This window comes from Calonectris borealis, chromosome 1 (genome assembly GCF_964195595.1).
Source record: "Calonectris borealis chromosome 1, bCalBor7.hap1.2, whole genome shotgun sequence".
NCBI classification, from domain to species: Eukaryota; Metazoa; Chordata; class Aves; order Procellariiformes; family Procellariidae; genus Calonectris; species Calonectris borealis.
Genome location: NC_134312.1, coordinates 54,332,535 through 54,342,946, shown reverse-complemented (window position 1 = coordinate 54,342,946; position 10,412 = coordinate 54,332,535). Strand labels below are relative to the sequence as shown.

The 10,412-nt window shown below is 53.1% G+C and overlaps 1 protein-coding gene across 2 annotated transcripts; it reads right to left on the bottom strand.

The window, feature by feature from the left end:
- Positions 1-721: 721 nt before the first annotated feature.
- ARHGDIB (Rho GDP dissociation inhibitor beta) lies at positions 722-9,657 on the bottom strand. Of its 2 annotated transcripts, none has more exons than XM_075152395.1 (6): positions 9,446-9,657; positions 5,591-5,779; positions 4,926-5,009; positions 3,997-4,073; positions 2,452-2,515; positions 722-1,514 (listed from the first exon to the last, which is right to left on the bottom strand). In XM_075152395.1, exons 2-6 carry the CDS (start codon positions 5,766-5,768, stop codon positions 1,315-1,317), a joined length of 603 nt encoding a protein of 200 aa, XP_075008496.1. In that variant the 5' UTR covers positions 5,769-5,779; positions 9,446-9,657; the 3' UTR covers positions 722-1,314. The 2 variants fall into 2 exon arrangements, with proteins under 2 accessions (XP_075008496.1, XP_075008504.1); XM_075152403.1 differs by lacking the exon at positions 9,446-9,657 and adding an exon at positions 7,655-7,674.
- Positions 9,658-10,412: the final 755 nt, after the last annotated feature.

Genomic DNA, 10,412 nt, shown 5'->3' with positions numbered 1-10,412 from the left:
CAAGAGACACGTCAGCTGCTGCAGGGGCCCGCAGTCACTCCCGGAACAGTGGGAAGGGAGCAGCTGGCCCAGGGCGAAGCCTTCAGCTCGAGATAACCGCCTGGCTGGGAAAGAGCCCCTGCCTGCTGTGCAGGCACCAGCCTTGGAGAGCCTCACCAACACTGCCACCAGCATATCGCCAACCACAGTGCTGGACATCTCAGCTACCCTGCACCTGTGTGACCAGGCGCCCCAGCTGGGTAAGAACATCCCTCCACGCAGAAGGAGCCACTGCTCTTCTCCAAGTGCTGGGTCCCAGAAGGGCTGATGTTCCCGTATGCTTGGCCAGCGGGGCAGCCCCTGGGACACGCAGCTCTTGCGTTGGCTCTGGCTGTGGGGAACAGCTGCCACGGTAAGTGTTAAAACATGAGGCGGCCATGTTATAGCTCCCTGGACTCATTCAGTTGTCACCCAGGATGAGAGGTGGGGGCTGTCTACCCCTGGAGTTTACCCCCATAACAGGCCAGACTTTGGGCTTCAAAGAAGGATTCATGAAACTCCTGAAGGAAACAGGTCTGAAATAATTTGCCTATAATTATGCTGATGTTTTGAAGTAGGAGGGCTATTTCCCTTCTGAAACATGCTCTTAAGCCTTCCTATAACGTATTCTCCACATTTACCTCACTGAAAAACATACTCCAGAGCCATACTCCAGAAAAGAATGTGACACTCATGCAGAAAAGAAGAAAGAAACTGGTTTTATTCTTAGGACACTGAAGTCTTGTTACAGCATCTAGCTGCATTCCCCCTGACTGGTTTTGCCTGCACAAGGATGGATTTTAACAGGGTAGGGCACCAGATACAGACCAGGAGACCATCATGGGAGGTAAGTAACCATTTACAATGAGTCAGAGCACATGGCAAGTGTAATTCAAGATAGGGATTTTCCAGGGACCAGTCCGCCCTGCCAGGTGATCTTGTTTCCTAGAAAAGGCACTTCCGGGACCGGAGTTGGTACAGGAGAGATGGAGGCAGCAGGAGGAAGTACGGGGAGAGAGGGAGGGAGATGCTTCCCAATTTAACCCATTATGTGTCACGATGGGGCAGTGGTGAGAACGGGCGGGTTATTTTCAGTGTATCAGAAGAAGCAGCAAAGGCCGCCTGCAGGCCTGTGCATCGACCGAGGCTGGCACAGAGCCCCGGCTCCCACGGGAAGGGCTGCCAGGGCTGTGGCCGGCCGCGGTGGCAGGAAGGAGCAGCGTGGTGGGCATGGCCCACCTGGAGACTGGTGCAGGAGGCAAGGGGATGGGAAGGGGGAAGGCAAACTGGGTGAACTCATTCTGTCCATTCCTTCTTGATGGACAGGTTCCACTCCCAGGTGAGATGGTCATGCTTGTCGTCATCCGTGAAGAAGGACTTGTTGTGATAGGTGCCTCGAGCCAGCATACCCTTAGGAGCCTCCTCAATAGGCGTCAGGAACTCGTACTCCTCCGGCCGTGGCCCGTAGCTGCCAACCATGAATGTGGCTTTGTCCACTAGGAGAAAACAATCCACAAGGGATAAGCCCCTCAAGTGGGGAATGATAAAGGAGAGAAGAAGCCATGAGCATGAGCACAGATCACAGACAGAAAGGAGATATTGGGGAGAGAAATGGACAGTCCATGTCAGCAAGGGGAACAAAATCAGTGGAAAAAGTGGGTTACTGAAGCACAAGGACAGCTGGAAGGATAAATGGATCGACAGGTAAATGGACAGGCAAATCTGTCTGCACCCTCTCACATGTATATGCTGCTGGAAGGGAGTTGGTACACCCAGCATATGGCTTAAGATCTCTCTTGATCTCCCGCTACTTCTCTTTTCTTGTGAGAAGACACCATTTATGTGTGCTGAATGGGACGCTGGAGCTTTAGAGATGGTTGCATGCAAAAATGCACATGTGGGATATGTGTGTGCAAAATGGGGCTTTCCTCTGCCTTGTCCAGGCAGGGCAGCACTGCGCAAAGAGGAGAGGCCATGGGCAAACACAGGGCTCTGCACACAGTGGGAAGCTTCATAGAGAAGCTCTGAATTTTACCAAGTGCACCTGGAAGAGCTTTCAGGGGGTGGGAAGCTCCACACAGGCTGAGCCACTCTACAGGGGGCAAGGGGGAGTTGAAGAGCTCTGTATGAAGAGGAAATCTGTGGCAAGTGTCTCTAGGGACTTTGCTGCTGCAGACAGTGGTGTAGCATACAGACACCAGAGCTGGCTTGTAATGAGTTTGCACAGGCACAGGAGACAGTTGGCCTGGGTGATGCAGAGTGCAGGCTACTGCACTCGGCTGAGAAGTCTCACCTCCTGCGTGGCAGCACAGGGGGAACCTTGGGGCCCAGAGAGGCTCTGTCCCAGCCCAGAGCTGCAGAAACACTTCTTTGAGCAGAGTGAACACGGGCATAGGAGCACTGGTGTGCAGGGCACGAAGAGCTCTTACTCACCCTTCACTCCTGTCCGGTAGGTGTGCTGCACATATTTCAGTCCCGACACAATGTCCCTGTTTACCTGCAAGAAGTGACCAGAAATAAGTGTCACAGGAAGGCTTTGGGTTCTGTATCTGCTGTTTTTCTCTCCTTAGAAACATACCCATCTTGGATTCCTACACCACCGCTCTCAAGGGCTCAGGACAGAACACATCGTAGAAAGTCCTAACATGACTTCTCCATAGGCACGTGGAGACCTACAGCATCCTCTGTGCATCTTCTGCCCTTCCCCATCCTTTCCCTGACTTTGAGGCTGACTGGAGCCATTAGTCAGCTTCCCAAGACAAGCTGATGAGGACAAAGGAAAGTGAAGCACAGAGTTCCCAGTTAAGAATTTCCACATTGAAAACTAGACATGGATGACTAGAGTCATCACTCCATCACAAATGGGTGAGCACTCCCAGCTGCCCTCTAAGCTCAGTGGGGAGCTAGCAAGTTTCTCCTCAAGACGCAGAGGGACACAGTTTTGTTCATAATCTTTCCTCAAATCTTCCATGGATAGCTTGGATGTATTCCTTGCTGTCCCCCTCTGGCACACACTGCCTCCCCGCAGCACTACTCAATCTGGAAACAAGACAGGCAGATCCTTTTACATCCCAGGGGAGAATTCACATGGTGCCAGCTCTTACCAGCCTTGGGACAAGGGAGGGAGTTAGACGAACTTGTCTGGCTCCAGGCGTCTCCTGTCAACAGGGCTCAGATACAGATGGAAATATTTCATAGCACAAAGGAGAGTTGGAGGTGTCTCTGGGGACAGTCATCTCTCAGACAGCGAGCAAGCCTCAAAGAAGGGAAATCTTTCCTACAGAACCCACAACATTAACACTTTCCCTCCTCCGTTTCAGCAAAACTATCCTCCTTCCCTTTTTGCCTTCTCTACCAAAGCCAGCTTTGTCTGCAGCAAACGTGTGGAGATGATCACTTCAGCGCTGGAAGCCACACTGCAGCGTGGCTGAGTTTCATTTTCAGCTGGAAACAGAGGAAATGGCTGACACACTGGTTATTGGGAGAGGGGGATAAATAAGCCCGTTTTGGTATATTGTGACCCAGAAGAACTCAAGTATCTTCAGCCAAATACTACAGTATTAAATCTTTTTTATGCATACATGAAGCCCAGCAATGCAGACTGAACCAGTACTTCATGGAAAAAAAGTCATTATCTCTTCTCCTCCCTGTCCATTCCCACTTTGTGTGAATTAGAGATTTTCTGGTGGCTGAAAAGCCAAGCCAAACTCAGCCAAAACTCCTCATCTGGCTTCTAAATCACCTGTTGTTCACCATTGTGAGTGGACAGAAAGCAACTTCTTCCAAGGAACGAGCAAGCAGAAGCAATTCCCTGGAAAGATCCGGTCTCTTCTTGGATAGAACAACACCTGAAGCCAGGGGAGCTTTACAAGGGCCCAGCTTTTGGGCAGGCACGCTGCCCGGCTCTAGTTATGTGATTGACTGCTGGCGACTGGCCTCAGCAACTGATGAGAAGCAATAGGAAGGAAAACAACTCACTCTGAAATGGATCTTAACTCTGTATTCCACTCCTTCCTTTAATACGAAGGTCTCTTTCTTGAGTGCTTCAAGGTCACCTGTAAGGAGAGGATCAAGCCGTTAGCCAGAGGTGTCACAGCGAGAAGAGACCACACGTGGTGAGATGGGGCTGGGATTGGTGTCGGAGGTGAGCATCCCTTCGAAAGACAGCACAGCTGCAAAATAAGTATACGGAGGTCTGTATAAGGAATTGCACTGTGAGAGCACATACACAGAAATGCCTGGGTGTACATGTGTGTCTGCGTCCTCATCTATGAAGATCATGACTAAACAAACACAGGTCTGGGCACATATACACAAAGATATTTATGCACAGACTCGTTGTTGGGCATCTGCAGGCGTGTGTACATGCTTCATCCATGCCCAGCCCCAGGCTGGGCTGCACGGGCCATGTTTCGCAGCTCCTGCCCAGCTTGCGAGGCTGCCTGGGCTCTGCAGGGCTCTGCATGGTTTCGGTTGAACAGGAAGCCTCTCTGTTCCTCTGGGCCCAGCTTCCTCTCTCTGCAGAAAAGCCCATATAAGGTGAAGCCTGGTTCTCTCCCCATGTCCCCAGGAGCCGGAACTGCAGTATTGCTCGATTCTGAAGTTTCAAAACAGCTCGTTACCCGAACGAATGCACATCCCTTGTGCTCATGAGGTCTCATTGAAGGAAAGTATGGAGAGAAGGCAGGAGAAACCCAGGAGCTCCTAGACCGTTGACACTCTCCTCAATTACATCTCCTTTTCTTTTTTATACATGTATACCTTAAAATAAGAAACAAGGCTAAGATGCCCTCCGAGTTCCTCTAAAACCCACTGCAGCATCCCAAGGACAAACTCCCTTCCAATCTGAAGCATGTCAGGGCCTTTGCTTGTTCCCCTTCGTGCCCAAGGACAGAGTCTGTGCCTACCTGTAAGGTCCATAGTGATCGGTCCTGGAGCAGAGTCACATACCAGGGTGAGTCGGGTGACCACCACATTGGGAGCTGTTGGGTCTGCAGGTAGGAAAGTCAGGGGGAAGCTGTCAGCTTGCAAAATTAAATGCAGGGGGAAGAGAACAACACTGAAGACACAGGGTTGCTTTCCTACACAGAAACTGCACTTCATAAAACACCCAGTAACGCCAGGCTTCTTTTCGCACAGTAAGACCACGCATCTACCCAGTCTTTCAACATGGATCCCTCCAGCCTCCATCCCAATACCTAGAGGAAGTCTTTCCACTACAGGAGACTCTCCTCTGAAGATCATTCTCAGCAGCAAGGCCCCCTTTTAGCATAGGCTGGTCCCCTCATGTTTCTAACCCCTCAGGAGTCCTCCAAGGCCCACACACCTCCCACCACAAATCCCTTTCCAATGCCAGCACTCCCTAGTAACCTTACACCTAATGCTCAGAGCATCTTCCCTGCTTCCTTTACATGCATCTCTCCACCTGCTCATCCTCAGTCCTCCAGCAGAAGCAGTGCATGTGCCTGGTCAAACAAGCTCCCTCTTCTTTAAGGCCACCTTGCCCCATCCCCACAGCACACTGTTGCGATGCATCTCCCCAGTCCCTTCCTATCAGCATGCCCCAGCCTACCTACTACCACAGGTCCATCTCCCAGCAGGGACTTCTTGTACTTAGCGAGGCTTTCATCGTCCTTGTCCAACTCTTGCAGCTCCTGCAGTGTTTTCTGGGGAGGAGGTTTGTAGTTGAGTTTCCCATCCAGCTCATCATCATCTTCCTCCACATGAGGTTCTTGAGTCTTCTCAGTCATGGTCACTTGGTCTGGGTAACAGACGAGGGGGCAGTCAATGGGATTGCTCCGCAAGGGGGTAGCGACCCTGGGGGCACTCGGTCTAGGCACAGTGTGGTTCAGTCCCCCGGGCTGGCAGATGCCCGCCCAGTGCCAAACGCAGCAGGATCGTTACAGGCAAATGGCGACGGTGATCGGCTGCAATTCCAACACTGCTGTGCTGATATTCTGGCTCGATCACAATCCCCCTCTGCCCCCGCTCCTCTCCCTGCAGGCACCACGTGCACACGCAGATCTACACCATTATTCCCTCCCGGGGAGGAGGTGCGGGAGCGGAGGCTGAAACCGGAGTGATTTACAGCCACTCTGCAGCGCGGTGGCTGGCCGGCAACCCTGCAATTACAAGCCACTGTACGAGGTTTCAGCACTTGCCAGCTATCTTGCACAAAGAGCCACTGCCACACACAGACACAAATAAAGCCAAGGCCAGAGGTTTAATTCACCCTCTCATAACGGGTTAAAAGCCATATTCAGGCAGCATCTCATACAAAGATAAAATACCTGACAGCAACTCCCTTATATTAGCAAGTTAGCTGAAGCCCTCAAGGAAACACACCCACTACAATCTATCTGCTGGCGTTCCCGGTGCTTGCTCCCAGGAACAGCTCACTTCATGCACCGATCAGGTCTCCTTCCCGCTGAGGAAGGAAGCGCGACGGTGACCGCATCCAGCCGGCTGCAGAGCAGCCCTGCGTACCGGCGCTGCATCAGTGGGGCTTCTCGGAAAGGAGAGGCAGGACGGCTGGAGCCTGCAGCCACGCAGCCAGCACGGCTGGGACATGTGCCGCTGAATGCAAGAGGGCAGGGAAGCTGCTTGGGTGGCAGCCCAAATGGGAGCCAGAGCGGGGAGAGATCAATTGATGGGCAGCCAGGCAGAGGGCAGGGAATGGGGAACAGGAGACAAAGGCAGGAGAGGTGAGCAGCGCTGTGAGAGAGGTCCCCCTTAGTCAGCTGCCTGCTTCGCAGAGCCAGCTGCATGGTCCTAGCCACCTTCCCCCTCTTCAGAGAAAGGCTGAGAAACAGAGCAATGCCCTAGTGCGGTGGTGGTTGTCACAAATGGCCAAGCCATTCTTTGATGTTTGGCAGCAAAAGGATTTAGTCAAGCTACACAGATCATTCAGTTCACTTCAGCTTATCCTTATAACAACTCCTTCTTGGAGGCTGTTCCTGCTAAAAATTCCCCTTTTGCCTGCTTATTTGCAATTTCCCCAGTAAACCCTTTATCCCTCTCTGTGGCTGTGGCCTTAACATTTGCCCCTACTCCCAAAAGTTAAATTGGGAGCTAGCAGGATACTTTTCTTATTCATTAAAACAGAAAGGAAATTTAAAAATATATATATATATGTATATGCAACAGTTCAGGGTGAATCAGCAAGTGCAATTAGGCAGCCATGAGTAATATGCAGACCTCCCAGTGCAATTCCAGTGGGGAAAAAAAAAAAAAAAAAAAAACACAACAAACCGAGGAGTGGTATATTGGCATGTTACAAAGGAACAGAGAAGGACTGAACAGCAGAGAAACAAGAAGACTCAGTCCGGCATGCTAATGGGAAACGGCCCTGATGCAAGACTACTTTGCAATGGCATTTTGTGGTGAGTCAGGAACTAGTGCAGAGCGAGCAGCTGGGAGATAAAAGGGAATCCCAACTCAAATGGACAGGAAAGAAAGCACGTCCCAGCAGCTGAATAACCTTGGCTGAGTTCACGCCCAGCCCTAGGAGTGTGGAGGGCCCACGTACCATGAGAAAGGCCTTTGAGCTTGTCCTCATGAGGAAGGAAACCAGAAGCTCCCTCATGAAAGCAACGATTGCTCATGCCCCACTGCTCTGCAGCCCCAGCACAGTCACCTTACAAAGCCTTGCGATCCCCTCAGTGCCATCCCACACTCGGCACAGGAAGAGGACGTGGTGAGCTGTGGCAGCCACCGCCAGGTCTTGCCTTCCACTTGGGCTCCGGCTGCAGATCTGAGTCATTTCCACTCTCCCAAGCTCTCTCGTGATACTAGGCTGCATCTGCCACCACTACAACCACAGAGCAGAGCTGCCTGCCTGCCCCTGTCCTCCATGGGGGGGGTTGTGGTTTATCCCAGGAGAGGGAGAGACCCAGGCAACGGGGGGAGAGAGAGAGAGAGAGAGAGATCTCTGGCCACATGCAGAGAAAAGGCAGAGTGTCACGGCTAGACCAGTTGGTTGTTCCCCATCCCTCAGACCTTCCCTTTGCATCACACATGCCACAGAGACTTTCCCTGCCAGCCCGTGGCGGCAGCTCACTTGAGGGGGGAATGCTTTTAGGCTCTGAAAATCTCCCAGAGAAGTGGACAGGCAGACTGTTATGCCAACAGCAAGAGCCCACTGGGGAAGAGCACCAGCCAAGCTGTCTGGGCTGAACAACCCCTGGCTCGCAAGCATCTCAGGATGGCACCAATCAGACCCAATTCTGGCATTTCTCCCCAGGTTGCGGACCTGACCTGCCTTCCTGACAAATTCCCAGGCAGGAGGTGACCAAGAGGAAAGCTCACATCTCAGCTGCCCCTGCCTCTACTCGCTCCACCTCTAGGACTGGTCCCCTCTGCAAGCTATGCTACAGATACGCAAGATATGCTACAGGGCTCAGCCACCAGTGCTTCCCCAGAGTGATCGTGTCAGTACCCAACTGTCAGGGTCCCTGGGCTCCCAGGCCAAGGGCTGGGCTAAGATGGAGACCCCCGTGGCCTCAGGCTACGAGCCTCATTAAAAATGAGAAAATTAACCCTATAAATGCTCTATGCAAGGAGAAATTTAGGTGATTTATGCCCTGCCCCGCCACATTTTTCTTCCTTTCCTGCAGCCCCAACCCGCAGTTGTGCATCACCTGCACCTCTGAGGCCTGGCAGCACCACAAAGCAGCAGGGGCAGTGCTACCCTGTGCCAGAGAGAGAGAGATGGCTGCAGGAGGTGAAGGAGGAATCATGCCCTGCCGAGGAGTGCCAGGGTCTCTCAGCTAGGCTCTGCCTGTGCCAGCGGTGGGTGGCTGCCCTCGCACCTGCAGCAGGACGGGGCAGGAGACATGGTGGATGGTGGGCACCTCCTTGCCCCCACCATGCCGCCACGGGGCACAAAGAGCGATGTCACAGGGTCATCATTTTATTTGCCCTCCCTCTGTGCATCAAACTCACTCCCCCAAACCACCCCCTGATGGAGGGCTTATCTCCAGGAAGCGGGTTTGACAGGGAGGAATCTATTTTCCACGATGGGGGAGAAACACACCAGCCCCACCAGCACCCCGGCCCTGGCCTCCCCATCCCACCCCCCTGGGGTGCGAGGGCAGAAACGGAGCCCATTGCCCAGGCACCCGCAGGGACCGCCGGGTACCACTCCGCCGGATACAGCCGCCGTCCCCCCCCGGGGCCCTCCCACCACCCCGGGGCTGCCTCCCCTTCTTCTGCCCCTCTACCCCATCACAGCGCAGAACCCGACTTCCCCCTCGGATGCAGGCAGGGCCCTGCCCGTCTCCCCGGGCAAGGCTGGGCAACGGAGCCAGCCGCCGGGAGCAAAGGCGCAAAGTTGCGCGGCTCCAGGGGAGACCGAGCCAGGGGTGAGCCCGCTCCTCTCCCCCTACCCGGCTCCCCCCTTGCTCCCCTCGCCGGGGCTCGTACTCACCGGCTGAGCGGCGCCTGCGGCCGGGGTCCTCCTCCGCTCTCAGCGCTCAGCTTTGAGCTTTGGCAGTTGGAGCAGGAAGGAAGTTGGTGAAGAGAAAAAAAAAATAACACTCACACGCAAAAAAAAAAAAAAAAAAAAGCGGCCGCCGCCACCACCACCACCAGCCCACTCGCAGAGGAAGCCCTGCGCGGCCCCGCATGCTGCAGCGCTCCGCCGCCTGCTGTCCCGCTTTGTCTGCGCGCCCGCCCGCCCGGCGCTGCTCTCTTTTTGCGCAGCGGTGCGCAGGGCTTTGTCTGCGGAGCTGAGGCCGGCCAGGGACGCGGGAGTGCTCCCCGTGCGCGGCTCCGGGCTCTCGGTACCTGCTGTTGTGCCAGCGAACGGGGATCTTTGTTTTTCAGCCCTGGCTTTTCTTTTCTTTATTTTCCCGGTGTAATTAAGGTCGATTTCAACAGCTGGGCCTGATTTATACCGATTAAAATAAGTGGAGAATCAGATTGATTGCATTCCTGCATACATGGGGAGTGTGGGGTGTGTGTAACCGGGGGTCATTGCAGATGAACCTCTTTTTTTCCTGGTTAACACATGCTACCTGCTGCACTTAATCAGCTAATTGTTCCCAATTCCCAGCCATTTTCACACAAGCAGTTTCAAAGATCAACTACCTCAGGAAGAACAAGCTCTCATTTCCCAGGGATGCTTAAATGATCAGAAAGCTTTTACACCACTTCATCTCCGAAATATCAGCAGATTTTCTCTTTCTTTTCCACTCACGAAGTGCCCACTTAATTCTTCAGCCACATAAATCCTTCTCACACACAAACCTCAGCTGCAGAATTTAAGAACAAATTAGATCATTGGTTTGTAACAACAAATCTGTATCTGCAATGACTGATAGACTGCTCTTAATGCATTTGCAGAAGCAAAATAAGCAAAGCAAATCTATTGAGAGTGGGCTTAAATTCACTGC

Coding starts and splice junctions, on each gene's coding strand:
- ARHGDIB (XM_075152395.1), bottom strand. CDS start 5,768: ATGACTGAGAAGACTCAAGAACCTCATGTGGAGGAAGATGATGATGAG. Junction 5,010..5,590: donor AGATGGACCTGTGGTAGTAG/GTAGGCTGGGGC, acceptor TCCTACCTGCAG/ACCCAACAGCTCCCAATGTG. Junction 2,516..3,996: donor GAGTTAAGATCCATTTCAGA/GTGAGTTGTTTT, acceptor CACTTCTTGCAG/GTAAACAGGGACATTGTGTC.